General features: G+C 38.3%; 1 protein-coding gene across 9 annotated transcripts in view; it reads right to left on the bottom strand.

Annotated features, from left to right (window-relative positions):
- Nucleotides 1-24,754, bottom strand: part of PRUNE2 (prune homolog 2 with BCH domain) — a 321,035-nt gene that overhangs the window by 20,676 nt on the left and 275,605 nt on the right. For all 9 annotated transcript variants that reach the window (XR_011649380.1, XR_011649381.1, XM_058301632.1 and 6 more), the window contains exons 10-15: nucleotides 18,878-18,957; nucleotides 16,748-16,948; nucleotides 8,401-8,574; nucleotides 2,484-2,586; nucleotides 1,739-1,870; nucleotides 497-583 (exon numbers count right to left, since the gene is read on the bottom strand). Coding sequence is in view for 7 of the 9 variants with exons in the window: in XM_058301632.1 (XP_058157615.1) it covers nucleotides 497-583; nucleotides 1,739-1,870; nucleotides 2,484-2,586; nucleotides 8,401-8,574; nucleotides 16,748-16,948; nucleotides 18,878-18,957 (777 nt within the window). In the remaining 2 variants the exon portion in view is untranslated. The remainder of the gene's footprint in view (nucleotides 1-496; nucleotides 584-1,738; nucleotides 1,871-2,483; nucleotides 2,587-8,400; nucleotides 8,575-16,747; nucleotides 16,949-18,877; nucleotides 18,958-24,754) is intronic.

The raw sequence follows: 24,754 nt of genomic DNA, 5'->3' as shown, positions 1-24,754 counted from the left end.
GAATTGAAACCAAGAATCCTCATGGATAATCAAAACACAGCTCTCAAAATGGCTGTCAGACTCTTAACTAACTTTGGTGACCAACATAATATTTATTCAGAAGAAGTGGAAAAATTAGTTCAATATATAGCTCCTGTTTATATCCTTGGTTAGTCTTAATTTTCTATCGCCATGCTATTATTTCTTTTCTGTTCTCTAAAAAATAACATCTTCACTTCAAATTTATGGTTCATGGACCCCCACCCCTCCATTTTCCATGTTTGCAGCTGGCTTTCTAAAGGTCATTTTGTATAATGATCAGGGGGGAAATAATCATTATGGAACAATTCTCACTCGTATTTCAGAACTCTTGATAGTCCAAAGTATCTTTTCTAAAAATATGGAAGAAAAATACATTTTCTTCCATACTCTCTTAGTTTATGAATTATTATTTATAGGGCAATAAGTACATATTAAAATAAACTATGAGTAGTACTTTTACTTCAATAATAACTACCTTATAAAAGGCCGTGTCACTGCAAGGATTGTTCTGATGAACCAAGATGGGTGAACAATGATGAATGATTTCAAATTCTTCCGTAACCTATTTTGAAAAAAGAAAAAAAAATTTCCTAAGTAATTTTTAGTGGAAATTAAAACAGAAAATATATCCCTATATAAGAATAAATGCAATTTTAGGGAGTTCTAGGCAAGTTACCTTTATCTGGTAGGAAGGTATAAAATGGCCATGACTTACAAAAAGAATGCTTTTGAGACAAAATTAAGACCTTGTATAATTCAAACATAATTTTCCCATAGGAACAAATGTAAAATAGAAAGACTGTATTCTTGGAGTGCATAAATTTATAACTATCATGGCATATTTTTGTTTAATGATGCTTTTTATTTTTGCCAGCATTATCTTTACTATTTTGAAGAGAATACATACATACAGTAATAGCAACTTGGATAATTTAGTTGATCTCACTGAGCGTTGGTTTTTTGTTTTGTATAAAAGAAAAGGTTAACTGTATTATGGGCTATTTGGCCTTGGGATTACCATTTTAGCTTTGCTGATATTTAAGCACATTTTTTCAGCATTAGCAATGGTACTTTGTGAAGGTTTGGATCATAAAACAGATTTGATTAGCATAGCAGGGCCCTCATGTGTGCACATCTAAGGGGTCCACACCTAAGGAGAGGCCAAGCGTATCACAGACATCATACATGTATATGAATATTACGAAAGTTTTTCTGCAGATGACAATAAAGTGTTTGTTCTAATATCATCAGTATGGATGGGATTAAAATATCTTGAGGAGAGGGAGCGTCTTCTAATTTACATAACAGCACTATACGGGCTAGTGGTTAACTTGAATTAACAGTGACTGTGGAGATAAGAGCATGGTGGTTGTCCAAATCCCAGTAGAGCAGGGTCAAAGGGTACCCGTAAAGAATCATGGGTACTTTGGTTTATTGGTTCAAGCTGCACATCTGTGAAGCACAAGCATATGCATAGTTTAAAACAGATTTGGTCTGCCAGGTTTGAGCTTACAACATTAAAAAAAAATCCAGGAAAGACCTGCTTTATTTCAAATTTGGGACATCAAGTTACACTTGTATTAATTTTTTTACAATTTATTATTTAAAATATGCATAATTCAAATGTGTGATTACACCTTTGGTAAATTTAGAAGAAATTAGATGTAGAGGCTATTGAGGAAAGCAAAATAGCAATTAAATAATGGAGCCCATATACCGTCTGTCAATCATCTGGTAGCATTTCTTCATCCAGCCTAGCCCCGGCATCTTGCGTCTTGGGGTTGCACCATTCAAGTATATAATCATATAGTCTTCAGCTACCATCAGCTCCAAAGTACTTATTACATATCTAATCACAGGAAGGAAGAGAAGTGTTTTTAGTTTTCACATGAAATATTCCATCTCATTACACTGTAATTATGTAACATCTAAATTACAGGTTGTATGATATTTAAGAACGGTTGTGCATATTACCTCTTCACCTTGAGAAGAATGCAGTTATGTAAGATCATTTCTCTGAGAGTTATTGCTTTTATTTGTGTGGTTACCTTTTTTAAAAAATGCAGGCGCATTAGTAAAATGTGTGGCTTATAAATCTGACTTTTGAAAATGTCAACAATGTTGTCAAGTACTAAGGGAAACTGAGATTAAATAAGGGCAGATATAAACATAGTAAAGTTATCATCAGTTGACTAAGAAAATGTTACCAGGGAATAAAAATACTTCATCCAAAGGAAATGTTACAAGATTTAAAAATGTAGGCCAAAAAGTGTTCATTTTGTTTTCAATCCATTCTAGGGACAAAAGAGCTCCTTGAAAGTTTTAGTGTCTTGAGTAGTATTCCTTGACAGATACTTCATTTCCTTTTTCCAAAGTCTCTCTCTTTTAATGAATGGTGTTCGACCTGCCATTTCATGCCCACAGACATTAATTCAAAGCGCTTTGTCATAAGCATCACTCACAGGAAAAGATTTTCCATGACATAGTGGTAATCCGCCCGACTGCTGTCTGGCAGAAAACAGGCGGCAAACACAATGATGGCATTTAGACCGTCCCCATAGTATCCTGGGGACAAACAAAAAGACATTTGTAACCAATTGAAAGCTCTTAACAAGATAATATTTAACCTAAAGGATAAATCTGGAAGGCTTGGTAAGTGTGCGTATGTGGGTATATAATAGATATATCTTAATATGAATATTGTACAGTCTTAACTATATATTATACTGCTATATATATGTACATGTAATTATCCATCAGTGGTTAGCATCTATGTTAGAAAGAATCTTAAATATACAGTGCGACTATATTTGCCTGTGCATATTGTTAGAGGTTCCCCTTCACTAGGTTTGAGTAATTAACAAGCTGTGACTCAGTTCCCTCTGACAGGCACTGAGGAAAGACAAGCCCCAGACCACTGCCCGTGCCCCAAGCCTATGTGCCTAAAAGCACAGCACTTCCCTAAAGAACAGAGAAACCACGTGGAAAGGGGAGTAAGTGAGATAGAGACCTTGCTTGCTGCAGATCAAGGCGCCACCTGCTCCTCTAGCATTCAAAGAAAACATAACTCCCTAACTCACTACCCTCTAGCCATACAAGGTAAAATTTTCACCTCTTGGGCTCCCTACTGGCCCTTGCACCTCACTTGGACCCTCGAGCCCCTCCCACTGACCATCATTTCCCTGCCTAGGAAGGAACTGTATAAATTCAAATTCCCCCTTTCCAGGGGCAGGCTGAAGTCTATTCAGACCCCCCCTGTTGGGAGTCCTTCCAAATAAACTTTTTGCCTGCAGTCATCAGTCTCTGTGTCCCAGTGAGTGCCCCCTTTTCTCTAACACACATATATATACACACATACATACTTACATTATGGAGGATTATATGTGCTAGACATAGTTGTGAATGGGGTGTATAAATTCTCAATTTACAAAGGCCAAGAGGGCAACACTTTTTGACATACAGGCTTCTAATTTATATAATATTGATTACATAACTTAAAAAATGCCAATTTATATAATACTTCTTTCCTTTCAAGCTAAGAAAAGAGGTTCTATTTCATTTTCTTTAGTCCATTTTAGCTTTTCTAGGCTCCAGTTAATTTGAGGGGTGCTATTTGGCAGATTGTTGAGAAAATAGGAGTGGGAAAAGCAGGCAAGTATGGCTGTTGAAACTCTGAGGATAGATCCTTAAGAGTTGAAGGCAGATATATCCCAGGATATTTCATCCACTTTTTGAAAGCCCTGAAGTAATTTTGGCTCTGCCCCATCTTTTAAGAAAACAACCTCTGCGTTCCCTTATAGCTCATCTTTGAAATCCACGGCAAGTGTCAGTCAAAGTCCCACAGAGAGGTGTGTGGAATCTCCTGTGATTTTCACACTTAAAAATGGAAGCAATTACGTTTTTAATATCCCTTTTTAAACATTTGCAACTGCTGTCAGATGGCACAGTTCTGGGCTTCAGAGTCACTAAAAAGAGATTTCTTCAAAGCTTTGAGTAGGAGGACAGGACACACCCTCAAGCCTGATCCTGTCCTCCCAGTACTCAGTCCGTTTCACTTTTTCAGAACTCTAGCCCTCCTGGTGATTACACATGGCAGCAAAATACTGGCTGCATAGAGATGTGGATGGGCTTAACGCCTAAAGAGCAGCTTAATGAGATGTTCTCAACCAAGTAGAGGGAATGACTCTGCTGCAAAAAGGATGAGGGAAGAGAGAGACACCAACTAAAAATACAGCAAATTACGGATTTGCGTCTATTACTAATTTGAAGTTGTTGTATACAGGGTTTACGCTACATATTTTTGATGTTACCTATGTAAATATATACCTAATGCAACTCTTGTTTGTGAAACACGATTGCAATATATATGTATTTATCATACTTCTTTTCTAATGTAACATGAAAGAAAATGGCAGGGAAAGACATCTTTCAATACAAGAAATGCTTATTCCACCAAATAGTTTTATTTAAGAAGATTTATATTTAAATGAAAACCCCAAAAGGATATGGAAGTTTAGTTACACTAATCCTAACACACGAAGATATGTGATTCATACTCGGCTGAAGGAAAACGACTGGGTGCATTAAAAGAGATGACAGACAAAATGAACCCAACTTAAAAACAAGTAAGAAACTGCCTTTCAAAAGCATCTTTCTAAATGTAGCTGTCTGACTTTAGGGCGCTTGGTTACTTTGACTTCCTGTTCTATTTCTGGAGAATTCCTAAGATTTTTTTTTTTTTTAAGAAATAATGGAAAGATGGTAAACACGACTCTAAACACTATTTCAGAAGTCATCTTAAACGGCAGCTCAGCCCTCAGTGTCGATGCCGTCTGACCTTGCAGTGTTGTGGTGGTGCGAATACTCTAGCTCATTTGAAATAAGGGAATATTTAGGAATCAGCTTGCCACATGATCATTGCATAGGTAAGGAATGTTCCTTTATAGAAAATTTACAAAGGAAGATGGCTTTTTGTATTTTTGGGTAGAGGAACTGTAGGGAGAGAAGAAGGGACAAAAGAGAGGAAGAGAACAGAAGGAGAGGGAGAGAAAGGAAATATAAGAAGATTTCCACATGAAAGCTCTCCTCCTAAAACCAAGAACTGGCATCACTGTTGTCAGGCTTTGGCAACAGCAAAGGCTGGCAAAGTGCAATAACGAGAATCAGCAGGAGCCTGTTTTTGTCCCTCCCAGATGCCTTCTTGGGGGTCAGCTAACCCCTCAATTTCTAGTCTAAAGTAGGTACTTACTTGAGTGAAGTTTCCTATTGGCAATGGCATAATTCATTTGAAATTTTTTAAAAAATTTACTTCATTATACGCTATTCTCAATAAACGCGAGATGCAATCAGGGTGTGTGCACTGAGGTGCATGAGTGATCCCACCTTGGTCCTCTTGAGACTATGAAGCAAAGATGACAAACCTTACCTGACGAGGAACACAGAGGCCTGAAAGGGATGTGACACAAGTTTGCTGGCCAGGAAATGGAATGCAGTGAGAAGGAAAGATGTCAGCCACAACCAAAACATACACACACACACACCAGCGAGCAACTCTTCGCCTCATTCTTTCCAGGATGATTTTTCCATCAACACTGTAGAGAAGATTACCTGAATCTCCTATAATGAAATAAGAGAAGTAAAAAACAAGAAAGGAAACTCCTTGTTACATTCTTTGGCATGATTTGCTTTGGTTATTTCAATGTGTTCTTTGCTCCAAATTTTTTTTAAAAAGCTAGTCCTGGCCTCAAAGTGACCCCACACTACGGGCAGATCAAAGCCACCCACACCCCTCTTGGCTTTTTCATTTAAGCAGAGGGCAGGGATATTGACCATGGGCTCAGAGGATGTAAACACTCACAGGAGACCACCTTCACTTGATGGATGAAGCGACTGAGGCTCAGAGACGTTAAGATATACCCGTGGCCATAGACGAGTACGTGGCAAAGAAGGATTTTGCACCCTGACCTTACACACTTCCACATTGTAAATAGTGCTTCGGGCAATATCTCACATTGATGTCACAAAAACGAAGACTGGATTATTGGGTCAAATACTGCTCTTGTGCCCCAGTATTTCCAAACAGAACGGGCATGCAGCAGGGCCTGGCTGTGGTTTGGCAGACGTTGCTGCTGACTTGCACAGCTCTTGTACTGCACAGAACAGAGTCCAGCTGGACTCTCCCACTGGGCTAAATGGGGAAACTTCCTCATAGTGAAATGTGTGTCCAAAAACAAGATCTGTGCTCACTACAGAGGGCTGCTTTTAAAATACTCATCAGAAGCCAGGATGACAAACCAGTAGGTCGGTACCTAAGGGGTATTGCTTAGTCATCTCCAAGGCCTAAGAGAGTGGTGTAAGCTTCAAACACAGAAGGCAAAGCTTTGGTAAATTCAGAAGTAACATCTGAACTGTCTTCACCGACAGAGCACCAAAGCTGTTCAGGTTGTAGGAGAAGATGGCATCTCGCTCACATCCAGGGAGGTGACAGCCAGAGGATGTTCATGCAAGGCAGTGCCTGGAGTGGGCCAAGGTGGGGCAGGGAGGGGAAAGGCGACCTTCTCTTCAAAACAAACCCAGTCACACAGACAAAAAACAACCTCACGCGCAGAAAGGAGAGAAGCAAATGCCCAGGGGAGGAGGTGGCAGGGAGGGAGAGCACAGCAAACCAGGTTAGCCCTGAGGCCTGAGGTAAGTTTTCATCAAGACCACGGCAGGCAGAAGCAGCGGCTTTCTCTTGATTTGGGCAACAGGCAGATAGGCTCAACACATCCACCCAACCCACCTAATTTCACTGTGGTTGAAAGAACAAGTAGGTGAGTCTGCTGCAGTAATAAGATGACTAGGCCTTTGGCAGCAGCAAGTCAGCCGGCCTGCCTTCTTCCCATGAGGGCAATGCCTTTGAGAACCAAGGGGTGCAGAAGTCCACAGGGAGATCACTGGGTGACTTTGACTTACTTTGACAGACTTTTCTACCTTTTTTGACTTTTTAGAATGAATGCAGGATATTTTTATAGTCCGCCTTTTGTTTTGTTTAAAGCTAGCTTTAAAAAAACAAACACAAACATCCAAAAATGCCTGACAAGTGGCACAAAGAGGGTATGGGTATTCTGGGAAGATTTAGGTAATGTTCAGGTTGTGGTTTTCATCAAAAGAACAAAAGCGTTGACTCTGGCCGGTTGTCTGTCATTTCAAAATGACTTTTCACTTGCAGCAAGATTAGACCAACCCTTATTCCAAAGGGGACGGGGAAGGCTGCCCCACAGCAGCTATACTTGGGCCATATTAGCATTTCAGGTCAAAGAGTGAGGCAATAACAAAAGGAATGGGATGGCCAGGGCACCAATTGGTATTTTCCTTCATTTTCATGGCCAGTTCCCTAGAGGATCCTGATACTCATGTTGAGGTAACAGCACATGGTATGGAAGGTAAAAAATCTGCTGGTAGAAGAAGGCTTGACTGAAATAACAAAATGTTCTTCTGCTCATTAGAAAGCAAAAATTACAAGTTTAACACAGTGGCAAGTTTAACACACTTGTCCTTATTAAGGAAGAGAGAATTTGAAGAACAAAGATTGCCGTGTCAGCTTACACTCTTTCCAGAACAGCTGGGTGATTAGGGTGTGCTTCAGGAATGCGGGGAAGAAATGCATGCAGCAGAAAAGTCCAGAAGCTGTTTATGTTTTCCGAGGTTGACAATGTTAAATGTGTTGCTTGTGCTCATTTGACTTTTTGTGAATTCCAAATTAGTCAAAGCTACACATGCTCCTGCAGAAAGCACTGGAAATGCAAAATAGAGCTTTTCTCTCTCCTTTGTCCCTTACAGGGAGCAGATGGAGGCTTTGACAGGGAGGGGCTCTTGTCAGGCATAGATTTAAAGTAGTTTAGAGAAAAGCAAATTTCAGATAAGGGAAAAATCAGCCAGACTGAGTCGAAAAAGATTTCCTAGAGCTTCTGAAGAGGATTCAAAAGTCTGTTGTGTAATTAGAAAGATCTCTGATGTAACAATCTTACCATAAGCCATGGTGCTGTGTATTCTAGAAATATTCAGTTAACTGTTACCAACCGATAGGAATTCAAAGCAGACATTATTACATTGGACAACTATGGCTTTCAGGAAATTTTGCACAGAAGATTGTAGCTATCAGACAGGTGGTATGAAAAGCATTTTTTACAATGGGAAGTTGTTTTTGTACAGTAGGCTTTCAAATGTTTACTGAATTGAGTATGAAGTGTTATACTTAGCCTTACACATCCCTGTGAATATTGACTGCAGAAAAGGGACACCGGGATGTCACGCTACAGAAGACCCAAGTTTTGTTTCCTAATATATATATGGTTACCCCACTTCCCCATTTAGAGGGTTCACACAGAACACAGCTACCTCCGTGAGAAATGACTCTCCTGTAGGGCTCGATGGCCTTCATGTCAATCCGCTGCTCTTGTTCCCCAATCACCACCGTCCGCCACAACCGGTTGTCCTCCCGCTCCTCTTCTGCGGTATACTCTGGAATAGACTCTGACTCTTGGCCAGAGTCCTTGTTGGTGGTAGGATCCTCTGGAAACAAAGCACAGAGCAGGGCTGAGGGAGCAAGACCTCCAAAGTTGAGGCAGTTCAACCATTAGGCTGTAAGCTACCTCCTGTCAGAGTCAGTCCCATGGAGCTCCCTCTTTTGTCCAGCCCTCAAAAGGCTTAACATCATCTTGACCACATAAAGGACACTCAGTAAAGTCTTATTTATTGACTGACTGATCCATCAAACGAATTGCTAAGGTCAAGCTGAGGTGGGGACAGGCACAGGGCTAATGCTAGCTCATGCTATCTGTAGTTCAGTGGGGTTTAGGATAATGCCAACTTATCCTTGATCCTGCAGGTTAAAGACTGCAGGTATTTCTGATGGGGTAAAGGGCTATTTAATTGGCCCAGATAATCTTGGTTTCCTTGGGCCACATTTCTTGACCTTTGGAGTATTCTGAGTCTTTAGGGGGTCCTTGGCCTGATGTCAAGACTAATGCTAGCCTAGAGCCCTGCTCTAAGATTATTACAACAGGATTGAGCCCCCTTTTCTATTGGGAACCCATCTGGACATAAATTTAATATTACTTCCTGTAGATCCTATCTCAAAAAACACTGAAGAATGATTTTGCAGTAAGCAAGAAACAAACAACTTTGTAAGACCAGAAATGGTCCATGGTTAAAAATTCAGAAAACTCTTAAATTTATGGGTGCACACGGCAATAAAAAAAGCCCACTAAGCATTCTTTGGGGAGAAATTTACTACTCACTTTTGTGCCTCTGATAAAAGCACCCATTTTGTGTTTTTAAAAAAGTAGCAATTGTTTCTACTTTTACTCCAACTGCTACACGAATGGTAATTCTACAAGCATGGTAATTCTTTGTAAGTATAGGTAATTTGAAGGAAAAGATTATTTATAGCCTTAACAATAATCCTGTGATATATTACCATTCTTATTTTTCCATTCATGGGAGGACCTTTGAATTGACCCTGTACTGTACGTATTTCTCTTTTGGCCCTTTTGATAATAAAAATAGCAATGATTTATTAAGTATCTGCCACTTATAAGGCACAGGCATAGTACTGTCAGCAGTATAACGGACATTCCACACATGAAAATCTGACTCCAAAGCAGTTTGTCTCAGATCACAGAGTTAGTAAGCAAATATAGTGAAACCCTTACCCTTTCCACTCTTCTAAACTAAGTTATCATCTGGTACAATGAATGTGAGATTGTCTCATCCTCATTTATTTTACTACTAGGCTGTGATCACTTAGGGCTAAGAACTTGTGTCTAAATCACTTTTAATATGCACTTCTACCCACCCACTCTGTGCTTTACTTGGAAACCTACACAGGGCAGGCACACAATAAAACTGGGAGGGTGAGTGGGTGAGTAAAGAAAGTTTGGATAGCTTACTAGAAATAAAGGTAATCTGTAAGGGAGCTACAACAAAGCCATTACGTTAACAGAAGATTCTGCAATTATACAGGCAATAGTGTCTAATTACCTGCGACGTAGAAAAGTAAAATGAAGTTCTGCCGGGAAGCAGTCCTAGCCTTTTTTGCCAACACTGACATCTAACACCACCTACAGAGTCTTGCCTCACACTGGCTGCTTCTGCATTCTCACCTGCTCTTGGCAGCTACCAAGGACAGAAAGAAGCTTCAGAGCAAGCATTGCCTCACCTGTGCAAATCCATCCATGGGCACTGGACTCCCTGACCTGAATCCCTTCCTGCTTCTCCCTTCCTGCTTGGGTTAGGGCCCTTACAAGCTAACCTTAGCTTTTCCCCCCGGACCTTGTTTCCCATTCGGTCTCTCCTCCCTTGGGCCTCTGGGTTCTGACGGGGTTTGTCTTCTGATGCTTTTTATAGACACATTCCCTTCCCTGAGGTCAACTCACCATCCACCAACCCTTCTTGGGGTAACCCACCTTGCCAGGTTTGGACTTTCTGGCCTGCTCTAGCTTGACCCTGGTGATCTGCATGAGGTCAGGGTGAGGGTTGTTTTATTTTATTTTCTGCATGCTTTTATTGAAGTTGCCTGGTTAAAAAAAAATTGTACCGGAGTCTTTTTTTCTGGTTATAAAAGTAAAACACCCTAGTGAAAGTGCAAGCAATACAGAAACTGCTAATGAAATCAGTGAAAATCCCCATAGCTACTCTCACCCATTATTACCTGATATACATTCTTCTTCCTAAGCACATATACATGCACATTTTTCTTCAAAAAGTATATATATTCCATATATTCTACACATTTTATATATACTGTTCTGTAACTTGCTTCTCTCCAACAATATAGCATAGGCTTCTTTATGCCTCGGTAAATATAAATCTTGCTCATTTTAAAAAGTAGCCCTAGTAGATTCCATTTTATTAATGTTTTCCAATTTTTCAATCCTATAGTGATGGAATTTAATTTTATTCCATTTTGTTGTTGATATTATTTCTTAAAACAATTTCGTTTCACTAAGTATCTTTCTTAGGTGTCTCACCTCATTTGTGCACATATTGCTACCGGGTAAATTTCTAGCAATGGAACATTGGCTCAGTGAGAACAAGCACTATAATTTTTATTGTCATTTTTTGCCCTTGAATATGTCACACCAAGATGTGTGAGAGCACCTGTGTCTTCACACATTCAAAACACTGGAGGTCATTCCTTGACAATTTAAGGGAAAATTTGTCTCATCATTTTCATCTGAATTTCTCTAATTAATAATGAAGGTAAGAATTTGAAGATGTTTGTTGGTTATTTCTATTTCTCCTAATGAAAGGGCGGTACCTGTGCAATCCTTTGTCTATTGTGGTCCTTAAAGATATTCTGGTGTTCTATGTGAAGAACTTTGTCATGTATTTCACCTCTTTTTCTGACTTGAGCTGAACTTTTATATTTATAAGGAAATTTGTGCCAAATTTAAATTTAATATTTGTATATAGTCAAATCTGTTAATTTTTTTAAAAATAGGAGGTACCAGAGATTGAACCCAGGACCTCGTATGTGAGAAGCAGGCACTCAACCACCAAGCTACACCTGTTCCATGAATCTGTTAAATTTTTAAAGTTTTTTGATTATGGTATCAAGGACACCACACTTTGAAATTATATATGTATATATACACATAAATATTTTCCTACAGTTTCTTTAAAAAAACAGGATTATTACTCATTTGGTTTAAGTTTCAGTCTGAAGCTTTTTTAAAAAATATATTTTTTATTAGAGAAAATTGTGATCTTATAAAACAATCATGTATAATGTGCAGAATTCCCATACATCACCCCTCCTCCAACACCTTGTATTGTTGTGGAACATTTGTTACAGATTATGAAAACATCATCAAAATATTACTAGTAACTATGGGTCTATAAGGCTGGAACTTTTTAATGAAGTTTTTCCTAATATTTCAGAGATCTGGTGCTAAGAAGTTGCTGAGCTTCGTCTCCTTCCCCACCCCTTCTACTGAGGCAATGGGGAAAAAAGTTATTTAAGAGTTTGGGGTGCAGAAAGTTCTCTTAACGTTAACAATACAACCTATAAGAGGTATAGCTTTATAGAAGTTAACAATACAACTTATAAGAGGTATAGCTTTATTTATTCTCTTGAATTATAATAGCACTACCCCCTTGATCTTAATAAATCTTCTGCTGTAACTATAAATTACTCCTCCTCCTTCCAGCCATCATTTCCCCATTATTTTCAAAATTTTCAGATCTCATTGAGCTTTCTATCCTTAGGCCTTTCAAATTTAATTTTTAGTCTCATGCCCTCTTCACTAAGAAATGCTGGATTCTCTTTGTATCCCTTTCTCAATGATAAGTTTTTCTCCCTGGCAACTGTTGAAGTCAATTAAGCCCTGGGCATACGAAGAGAAGTCAACCTGAAAATTGTCTTCTGTCTATTGTGTCTATTGTGACACAATATTGTGTCTCTTGTGAGATGACTTAGCACACAAGCTCATCAATATCCTGTGCCACACAGATCACAATGAGAGAATCCATTGTTGGTATTCATTAAGGATTAACCAGGGCTGACATCAGCTCTGGCCCTCCAGAAGGGACACAGATTTGTGAAAGGGGGCTAACTTTTTTTTCTTTTGAAACATATTAATAAAGCATACAATTTATCTCAAGTGTACAATCAATGGCATTTGGTATAATCACATAGCTGTGCATGTGCATTCATTACTTTAATCATTATTAGAGCATTTTCATTATTTCAATAATAATAATAATAAAAATAAACAACAAAAAAGACAAGCAAATAGGAGAATTTTTGAGGTACCGGATGCCAGGGATTGAACCTAGGACCTCGTATGTGGGAAGCTGGCGCTCAACCACTGAGCCGCAATCGGCTCCCCTGAGTTGGTTTTTTGTTTGTTTTGCTTGTTGTTTGTTTGTGTTTTTTTTTAGGAGGCACTGGGAACCAAACCCACCTCCCATGTGGGAAGCAGGCTCTCAACTGCTTGAGCCACGCCCACTCCCAGGGGGCTAGCTTTCTTGCACTTGCAATATGAATACCCTTAGAAGACATTATGCTGAATGTTTTTCTCGATATAGAAAGGATGTCCTATATACAGTTAAGGAATTTTTAAAATTCTTTTGGTGAAAAAGAGCAGACAGGCAGTTAATTTGAGTATGAAATCTTAGCATACAAAATATGAAAATAACTGACCTTTTTAAACAATAACCTTATGGTATAAGATCACCTTGGGGTCAAAAAAAAAAAGTTCAATACTTGATTAGCTTATAAACACAGTTAAAACATGGAATAGATTTTATAAGCTGGTTGCCTGCAAGCTGTAAAATAATGGAAGAATATAGATAGGGAAGTTAAGCATAAGCGACTCCTGATTATCTGGAAATAATATTGGGGTGCCTTATTCACATGGAAACCTGTCATTAGAAGTTAGTTTTAGAAAAGGGAGCTTAAATGAGGCCACCTCATCACTTGGGAGCCTACAAAGGAAAAATATGGGAACATATAAGTTTTACTATAATTCTAAAACATTCTTATCAGAAATATTCAGGCTAAAATTCTTTATCATTTTTCCATTTCCCTTATAATATGTGCTTGCTGAGATTTGAATTCTGATGAAAATACTTTGTAGTTGGTTTGCACAACAGAAATAGGTCATCATTTTTCTGACCCTTGAGTAATTTTAAGTTTCTAGGATTGTATTATAAAGCATGAAAACAAAGTTAGGTCTCCCTTAATGTGTAAAGCTGAACTCCTAAGTCCTTCGGTATCAACATATTTCTGCTATCATTGTCACTGTAAATATCAAAGGAAATCAAGCCTTAATTATTTTGGTACCTTAAATTATAGGTCTCAACTATTTGGACACAAGTATTAAAGAAAATTGCTTGGAAGCCAAGACCAATAAAATTTTTTGATAATGAGATTCAAAATTTTTCCATAAGCAAACTCTCATTGTGGGCAAAATTCTGGCCAAGGTGTTTGTTGTAATCAATTGCTGAATAAAACAGGCAAATGGCATGAAAGTCCTTCAGGCACCTGGTAACACAGTATCTTCCAGTCATGAAAATGGCTAGATAAAAGAAAATGAAATGGTAAAAGTGGGCTCTCAGGTGCAACTTCAGACACGTTAGCCTAATTTAACAAAAGACCCTCTCCTATTCATTGTAAGTATATTTCCAGTGCTGCAGCCCAGACTAGGGGTCAAGGGCACCAACTTTGGGTTTAAATGCTGTCATGTACTAGCTGTGTGACCTAAAGCAAATTACTTAACCTCTTTGTATTCTCATCCATAAATGGGATAAACATAATATCTCTCTCATAGAGTTGATACTTATAAAGCATTTTATAAGTACGGACACTGGCACATAGCAAGTGTTATGAGGTGTTCCCTAAATAAAATAACCAACCGAATACTTTTGAACTGTACCTTAAACAATCCAATTTTGTTTAGAATGTTTATGCTTACTTCAAAACACTCACATGAGAAACCCAAAGAACATACAGTTTTGAAGCATTTTTTTCATACTTCAGGATTAAAATATATTTATATCCTATGACTCTTACATAGTTATCTATGCGTACATGCTTACAAAATATAGTCAGCTGTACTTTATTTCCAATGTTTAATTTTTGTTTGCTTGCTTGCTTAAAACAGTGTCTGAACATACATTTTTCATTTGAAAATTCAAGGTAAACTTTAAAATTCAACTTACATTTAAATTCTATAATTTGAGTTTTAAGTCTAAAGTCGGGTTGTGGTCATCAAACTGGTTCTTTCAACATAACTGCGTCAACTAAATAGAAAGAACTATGTCAGCAAGTGACAGCCTTAATTACCAGTTTGCTCAGCCACTGCCACTTTGCTTGGAAGCTTTACTATTTATAAAAATAAAAGGTTCAAACGTGGTGTGGCACAACTCTCCAAGGCAACAGAGACACACAGGGGGACGAGAAGGAGGAACCAGCAGGGACATACCACAGCTGGCTTCTGTGGGACCTTAAGGCGAGGCACGATTCTAACGCATGGGCTTATATTAGCAGGAAAAGGGTAGAGACAGCTGGGGTGGGCTGGAGCAGCTGGAGCAACTGATAGTGGTGGATCAGCTGGGGAAGACTCCCTCGGTTGGAGGAAGAGGATATGAATTCAAGACCTTTCACCTCCAATTTGGATATTTTGACCTAAAAAGTTAAATACCCAGATAACTAGAGAAATTCATGAAAATGATAAAAGTGCAATATAAAGTTCTCCTTAAACACAAAAAAAACATAGAACAAGTAGTGTAGCCACTTCCATTTTATAAACTTGAAAAAAATCAAGCAATAAGGTAAAGGTAGAGTCTGAATCCAGCATTGGTTATTGCTGCAGTAGTGCATTGATTTGATTGAATTAATGAATTACTTTGATGAATCTCCTAATTATTTTCTCCTATGAATGAAATTGCTGGAATGAGCATGGCTCTAAAAGTCAGGGCATCACTTAATAGTTTTGTTTTGAGACTAGAAGAGTTTCTACCATTAATAAAAGCAATAGCAGTGTCAGCATTTCTCTCTTTCAAATAATTGGCTTGCAGTGAAACAGAAACTATGCAATGCTATTTTAAAAGGAAATGCTTTATATTTACACATACTTTTTTTCATTAGAGGAGTTGTAGGTTTACAGAAATATCATGTAGAAAACAGAGTTCCCATATACTTCCCCTTATTAACATGTTGCTTTAGCATCATACCTTTGTTACAATTGATGAGAGAATATTATTATGATTGCACTATTAGCAAGAGTCCATAGTTTACATCAGAGTTCACTCTTTGTGTTGGACAGTCCTATGGTTGTTTTTGAAAAAATTTTATTCTAGTAACATACATACCACCTAAAAGTTCCCTTTTAACCACATTCAGATAGATAATTCCGTAGAGTTGATTACACATGCAATGTTTATATGCACTTCTTAATGAATCACATGTCATTGAGCCAGAGAAAGAACTAAAGTAAGGTTGATATTCATATCAGAAGGACCTGGCAACTAAGATTTTTCTTTTTATTTCTTCCCTCCCCAACCCATCTCTCCTTTCTTCTTTATTGGAGATATAGTAGCAAGCACAATAAAGTTCCTGCCCTCCTGGAGCATATATTCTAGTTGGAAGAGAAAAAAAAACCATGCACGCAAACAGTTAAGTAATGTGCTTTCAGTTAGTGATACATGAAAATAACCTGAATTCTGGGATAGAGAGCGACTAGGTGGGCTGGGCTGGGCTGGTGATTACAGAAGTCAAGCGAAGGCTCTTTGAGGAAGTGTTATCTAATTGAAGTCTGAATAAAGAGATGGAACCAGCCATGTGAGGATCTGGGGGAAAGGACATTCCAGACAGTGGAAGCTTGTACAAAGGAGTTGGTAATCTCTGATTTCCCTGCTTCAAATTTCATCTTCCAGATTAAATCCTCTCTCCCAAACCCAGTCCCACTTTTGTTACAACACAGCATGTAACAGCCTTTCCTCACCCCAGTGCCTGGCCCAGGCCTCGTAGAGAGGAGAGGTTTAATAAAAGAAGAATGGCTACGTGTGACCTCTGTGAACCATACCTGCTCCACCAATCATTGCCACCTATGATACACGTAGGAACCTGCAGAAATCACAGAAATGAGCCACTAGCACCGAAATGGGAGGTTTTTCCTACTGTCAATCAATCTTTCACTTTGCATTTTACTTAAGCCATGTCAGCTTGGCAACTTACCATGTCCAGTGTACTCAAAAGAATCTGCTTCATCAGGGGTATCGAGTTCATCCACATTGATGTCAATTTCATCTGGACTGTCCAGGTTATCATCAGAGAGAATAGAGCCTTCACTTTGGTCCAAAGAAAGATTGATATTTGGGGCTGTGAGCTTGATTCTCCGAGAATGAGTGCCATTAAGATCCAGAGAATTAGGAGGTTCTAAAGAGGAAAACAAATAGCCAAGAGTGGGTTTGGGCCCCAGTGAAAGACATCTGTAAGGCCTTTCCAGCAAATGTAGACCTACAAATCCTTACATGGGATTTAGGCTCCCTTCATAAGCAGCAGGCCCCAGTTTTGCCTTTCTACCCATATCAGCCCTGATAAGGTCATGTAGCCATGGAAGCTGGGAGCCATTACTAAATGGGTAGAAAACCAGTTTTCAGAACTGCTCTGAACAGGTTTGAGAACTTGATAGTGTTATGATATTAAATGGAATTTTTATGATGCATATTGTATAAGAAAAACAGCTGAGCTTATATGTATCTTCTAATTATTCATGTAGAGTTTGTTCCTATGGAATGGAGGATATGAACTTTATTTCTTACATTCACAGACATTTCCAAGATGCTTCAGTTCTTGACAACTGTGTATGATCTTCAGTAACCTTTCCTTGGCTGTCATTCTCTTTTTGATAAAATATTAGGTACCTCCCAATTTACATTCTTTGAACTCACCCAAGCAGTCAGTACTCATTCCAGTATTGCTTGGGATTGGTTCTCACACCGTAAGTTAGAATCTTAGGTTAAGACTCATGAAAGTAACTCACAGCCTTTCACTGCATATGCATATTGGGGTTCATGGGCCTTTCATTTAACAGAAGCAATGCTGAAGAAGTCATTTTTAGCCAAGTGCCTCTCAACTAAGCAAAGGCAGAGAGAGAGCCTAAAAATAGAAATCACAGGATTTGGGGGCAAGAGCTATTCTGACAGCTATCTGGTATACCCAGCAATTCTGTAATTGCAACTGTGGCCTTGTTCTAAGTAAGCTGACATTGTCTCTTTGTCATTAAGATTTTTCTTTCCTGTAGAGATCATCATCCAAACTTTGTCCCATATAATATTTTTAAGTGTTACTTGGAAAAAAGTTTCTCTTGACCAATAAGTTTGAGAAACACTGGGTTTTACAAGGTTAAACAGGCTTCTTTATTGAAGGAATTCTTAGAACAGCACTGTCCAATAGAATTTTCTGTGATGATGGAAATTTCCATATATGGCTACGAGCACTTAAATTTGGCTAGTGCAGGTGAAGAACTGAATTTTTGAATTAAAAAAAATTTTAATCAATAGCCCCATGCAGCTATTGGGTTCTGTATTGGATAATCAGAGATTTAGGAGCTTCATTATCCAAAACTGCATTGTGAAATTTGAAGATGGGGTAGGTAAGCAGTGGTTACCAAGTTTATTTGGCCAAAGAACACTTGAAAAATAATGATGTCCGTGACCAGTATTTTGAAGAATGTACTTTAGGAAATACAGGACAGGAAAAAATATAACTGTTTCCCTTCTTCCTACCTCATTCTAAGCTTGGCTGATAATACTAGGATTCATCAGAAGTGCATCTCTTGGTATGACCCTAAAGCCGGTGCCGTATAAGGGAGTGGCCCTCACACCAAGTGTTGGTTGCAACTGAAAATGTAAAATTCCCTTTTATGTATGCCTTTGGTCATCAACCCTCATAGTGTAGGTTTTTTATAATTAAGATACTGAGCATTCTGGATATCACATTTCCAATTGGAAACAGTCTAAATTTAGTGTGCTTAAGCATAAATTTAGTGTGCTTAGACTTAGTTAGAATTTGGCATTATGATATGCAGTAGCCAATTATCAAAGAACCAGAAAGTTGGCAGAAGAGGCTGTGACCCAGGAGATAAAAATGTGGCCACCGCTAGTGAGCATCAATATTCACCTCAGCTCTGAAATTAACCAAATCAAGCCTAACACCTTCCTTCCCACATTTTTTTTTTCCTTTTTCTTCACTTTTATCACTGAAATCACAAGTTGGATGCATAGGAAATGAACCTATCATTTAATAATGAAAATGTCTGGAGGCAAAATAATGCTGAAGGAAATGAACAAATGCTCTTCTCACCAGGCCTCATGTCTGCAGCACTGGGACTCAGCATTCCCTCCTCAAAGGCAATATCCATTCCTACATCCTCTGACAGTAGTCTGAAAAAAAGCAAAGCAAACAGTGCAAAAAGTTGCATGGGATTTTATTTTCCTTGAAAGGGAACCCAGAGATTCCAGAATAACATTTTCACATCACTTGCAATAAGCCAAGTATGTGTACAGAATCCTCAAAAACAGCCCCAAATTAGAATAAAGATTTTCTGCCATTACTGTAGATGAAAACCATGGATACCTATTTCACCCTGTACATTCAGCAAGTCATTTCTGCCAGTGCACATAAGTAAACACACAGCGAGTAGGAAACTCAGAAACAGGAAAGCAAGTAACTATTAAAATACACTTAGGATGTATTTAATATTTGTATTTTTTTCAACCAGAGAAGCCATCTGTGTGCTTTGGAGTGAAGATAGACTGGGTTTGAATACATCTCTTCTGCTGTCTAAACTTGAGCAAATTACTTAAACCGTAGTGGGCAGAAGAGAGCATATATACCTTTCTCATCTTGTTTCCTTTATCTCTAAAATAGGAATATATTATCTACCTCATTGAGTTGTTGAAAGGTTAAACAACAAAGGTAAAGTGCCTAATGTTATTGAGAGGGCACCAACTAACAACAAATGTTATTTTCCTTCCTTCTTTTTAGGATAAATTCATTGTGGATATATGTCGGTAAAAGACAGCCATGAGTTATTATCTCTTGTCTCTAATCAGTGCTGATCCCAGAACCATTGATATTAATCCACTTGGTAAGACAAATGTAGGGAACAGGAAAATAACAGAGATAATTGCAACAAGTCTCTGTATCTTGTAGAAAGTTGATCATAGCGCATTTGAAAAATTTTATCTCCTATTTCTTGCTCAGTAAATATTTATCATGATAATATATATTTCTTCTTGGTGGATTCCATTTAATTTCATTCATCTTGGGTGAATCTTCATGATATAGCTACTAAACTGAATTTAAACACATTGAACATTTGTGTTGAAGTTCTGAATTTAGCCTCTCCTTTCCTCTCTTATTGAGACTTTACCTCAATTTGGGCCTAACAAACATTTGGAATTTGCCTACCAATGATCAATTTCTCCACAATACAATTCAAATTCCCTTACTGTCAATAGAGCACTATCGCAAAAGCCAAATTCAATGTCTCTAGTGGTAACTGTACTTGCTTCATTTATTCAATAAATATTGATATTCTCAAGGGAGGGACAAGATGGTAGCAAAGCAAGGTGCTCCAAGAGTCAGCTCATCCTACAGTACAGTTAGTAATCACCCAGAGCTATTGAAATCCCATTTGTGGGGCCCAGGAAACCATAAGAGCATCTGCAACATCCTTGGAAGAATGGAAGGAGGAGACTGCCCATCTGCAGTGAAGATTCATGAGTAGAGCACCCCATGCCCCAGAAGCCAGTGCCCAATCACCACTGGTGGCTAAAGACACCCTGGGAGATATTCTCTGACTGGAATTGGAAGCTCCATGTCCCAAAAAATGGGGGAGGAAGAGAGGGTTGGGCACCAATTTCAGCTACTGATTAGTAAACTCAGCTGGCTAAAGTCCAATCCTAAGAATTGCTTGAAACTGTCCAAGTCAGAAAGAAGTCAGTAGCCTTGATTTTAACTCTGCCCCCAGCATGAGGGGAAGTGGGGCTGATGGAAAACCACAGTGATGTCAGGGACCGACTTCTTTTCATCCAGGTTGGATTGCAGCCCTAGCTAGCCTTGGCTCCAGCCTGACCTCCAGCAGGGAGGAAGTTGGGGGAACCTGCATGAGCCTCTCTGGGCGAGCTGCTTTCAGCCCACACAGACTAGATTGTTGGACACTTGTGGCTCCACCCACACCCCTGATTGGACAGGTATATCCTCAGCCTCTCCAGGCAACAGAACGGACTAGATTGTTGGACACATCTCTGGCGCCATCCCCACCCTGATAGGGAGCAGGAGGGATAGTGCTCCCTCAGCCTCTCTGAGCAAACTGCAGTCACTTTCAGACTGCATGGACAAGACTGTTGTGCACACCTGTGGCTCTATCTCTGACCCTGGCAGGGGAGGAAAGGGGCTGGTACTTCCGGCCAACTGCAGTCAGTTTTGACCCACAGGGTTTACTTTCCTGCCCAAACCTGCAGCTCCATCCTACCCCAGACAAGGGATGAAAGGAATATGGAGCTTCATCCACCTCTCCAGGCACCTATAGATAATCCTGGCCTACATACTTGAATTACTGGGTGAGGCTTCCTGTGCAACATGGGCAGCTCCAGCCCACATGGCTTACAATACTAACTGCATCCTCAGCTGCTACTCCACAACCAATAAGGGAGAAAGGGTAAGAAAGAGATGAAAAAGAGCTGAAAAATTCAGATTGGCTAAACACAAGCCACTATAAAGTTTCAAATTAAGTTGAATCAAGTATCAGAGAGGGGCTGTAGCACAAAGCCAATCAAATAGAAAGCCCTAGACTAAAGAGAGAAACTGCACTCAGAATAAACACATCTAGTAAATCAGATGCCAAGAAACCAACAAAAAATTACAATACATACTAAGAGAATAGGAATATATGGCCCAGTCAAAGGAACAAACTAAGCCTCCAGATGATATAAGGGAGTTGAGACAACTAAGCATAGATGTTCAAACAAATCTCCTTAGTAAATTCAATGAGATGGCTAAAGAGATTAAGGATATTAAGAAGATACTGGGTGAGCACAAAGAAGAATCTGAAAGCATACATAGAAAAACAGTGTATCTTATGGGAATCAAAGACACAATAAATGAATTTAAACTACACTGGAGGCATATAACAGCAGATTCGAGAAGGCAAATGAAAGAATCAGTGAGCTTGAAGACAGGGCCTCCAAAACCTAACATACAAAAGAACAGATAAAGAAAAGAATGGAAAAAATTTAACAGGGTCTCAGGGAACTAAATGATGTCAAGAGACATGCAAACACACATGCCATGGATGTCCCAAGGAAAAGAGAAGGGACAAGGGGGAGAAGGAATATTTGAGGAAATAATGGTAGATAGTTTCCTAACCCTATTGAAGGATATAGATATCCATGTCCAAGAAGCACAGCATACTCCCATCTGAGTAAATACAAATAGACCTACTCCAAGACATGCACTGATCAGAATGTCAAAGGCCAAAGAAAAGAAAGAATCCTGAAAGCAGCAAGAGAAAAGTGATTCATCACATATAAGGGATACCCAATAAGATTAAATGCTGATTTCTCATCAGTGGCCATGGAGGCAAGAAGGCAGTGGTATGATATATTTAAGCTACTGAAAGAGAAAACCTGCCAGCCAAGAATCTTATATCTGACAAGAGGGGCTTTCAAAAATGATGGCAAGTTTAGAACATTCAACGATAAACAAAAACTGAGAAGGTTTATAACCAAGAGACTGGCCCTGCAGGAAACACTAAAGGGAGTACAACAACAGCCTGAAAAGAAAAGATAGGAGAGAGAGGGTTGGAAGAGAGTCTGGAAATGAAGATTATATCAGTAAAAGTAACTAAAAGTGTAAAAAGAGTGGTGAAAATAAGATATGACAGATAAAACCCAAAGGTCAAAATGGGTGAATCTGAGAGCTGCCTTTGCAGTAATAACATTGAATGTTACTGGCTTAAACTCCCCAATCAAAAGACACAGACTGGTGGAATGGATAAGAAAATATGAGCCGTTTTTATGCTGTCTACAAGAGTCTCATCTGAGACCCAAGGATATCAATACTCTGAAAGTGAAAGGATGGAAAAAGATATTCCAGGCATGTAGTAACCAAAAAGAAAAAAAGAAAAAAAAGAAAAAAAAAAAAAGGTGGAATAGCTATGCTATACTTATATTGGACGAAACAGACTTTAAAAACAAAGCTGTTTTTAGAGACTAGGAAGGACATTGTATATTAATAAAAGGAGTAATTCATCAGGAAGAAATAACAATCATAAATGTATGTTCACCTAATCAGGAGACTCCAAATTCCATGAGGCAAACACTGGCAAAACTGAACGGAGAAATAGATGCCTCTACAATAATAGTTGGAGACTTCAATACACTACTCTCATCATTGGATAGAACATCTGGGCAAAGGATCAGTAAAGAAACAGAGATTGAATAATATGATAAATGACCTAAATGTAATAGACATATATGGAATATTGCACCCCAAAACGGCAGGATATACATTCTTCTTAAGTGCTCATGGCACTTTCTCCAGGATAGACCATACGTTGGGTCACAAAGAAGATCTGAATAAATTTTAAAATAATGAAATTATACAAAGCACTTTCTCTGATCATAATGGAATGAAGTTGGAAATCCACTACAGACTGAAAAAGGGAAAATTCACAAATATATGGAGATTAAACAACACAGTCTTAAATAATCAGTGGGTCAAAGTAGAAATTGCAAGAGAAATCAATAAATATCTCAAGACGAATGAAAATGAGAACACAACATATGAGAACCTATAGGATTCAGTGAAGTCACTGCAGAGAAAGAAATTTATTGCCCTCAATGATTATATTAAAAAAAGAAGACTAAAATCAATGACCTAACTACACATCTGGAGGAACTAAAAAAAGAATATCACACCATTCCCAAAGCAAGCAGAAGGAATGAAATAACAAAGATCAGAGCAGAAATAAATGAAACTGAGAAAAAAAGAGTATTAACAAAACAAAAGGTTGGTTCTTCAAGAAGATTAACCAAATTGACAAACCCTTAGCTAAACTGAAAAAGAAAAAAAGAGAGATGCCAAATCAGAAATGAAAATGAGAACATTATTACTGACCCCACAGAAATAAAAGAGATCATAAGAGGATATTATGAACAAGTATACCCCCAAGAAATTAGACAATGTAGGTGAAATGGAAAAACTACCTATACTGACCCTAGAAAAAACCAATCATAAGTAAAGAGATAGAAACAGTCATCAAACAACCCTCCAAAATGAAAAGCCCAGGACCAGATGGCTTCACAGGTGAATTCTACCAAGCATTCAAAGATTTAATACCAATCTTGCTCAAACTCTTCAAAAAATTTCAACAGGAAGGAACACTACCAAAGTCATTCTATGAAGCCAATATTACCCTAACACCAAAGCCAGATAAAGATATTACAAAAAAAGAAAATTACAGACCCATTTCTCTAATGAATACAGATTCAAAAATCCTCAACAAAATATTTGTTAATTGAATCCAACAACATATTAAAAACATTATTCATCATAATCAAGTGGGTTTTGTACCAGTCATGCAAAGGCTGTTTAGCACAAGAATATCAATCAGCATAAAATACCATATTAATAAATCAAAGAAGAACAACCACATGATCATCTTGATTTATGCAGGAAAGGCATTTAACAAAATACAGCATCCTTTCTTGAAAAAAAAAAAACTCCATTAAGATAGGAATTGAAGGAAATTTTCTCAACACGATAAAGGGCATGTATGAAAAACCCACAGCTAACATTGTACTCAGTGGTGAAAGACTGAAAGCTTTCCCATTGAGATTGGGAACAACACAAGGATGCCCACTGTCATCACTGTTCAATATAATGCTAGATGTTTTAGCAAGAGCAATTAGGCAAGAAAAAGAAATAAAAGACATCCAAATTAGAAAGGAGAAGTAAAACTTTTGCTATTAACAGATGATATAATCTTATATCAGTCCTGAAAACCTACAAGAAAGCTATTAGAGCTAATAAACACAGTCAGCAGAGTGGCAGGACACGAGATTAATACACAAAAATCAGTAGTAATGAGCAATCTGAGGAGTAAGTCAGGAAAAAGTTCCTTTTATAATAGTAACTAAAAAATAAAATATTTAGGAACTTAACCAAGGATGT

The sequence above is a fragment of the Dasypus novemcinctus genome, chromosome 8, assembly GCF_030445035.2.
Source record: "Dasypus novemcinctus isolate mDasNov1 chromosome 8, mDasNov1.1.hap2, whole genome shotgun sequence".
NCBI lineage: Eukaryota > Metazoa > Chordata > Mammalia > Cingulata > Dasypodidae > Dasypus > Dasypus novemcinctus.
This window is presented reverse-complemented; position numbering and strand designations above follow the sequence as displayed.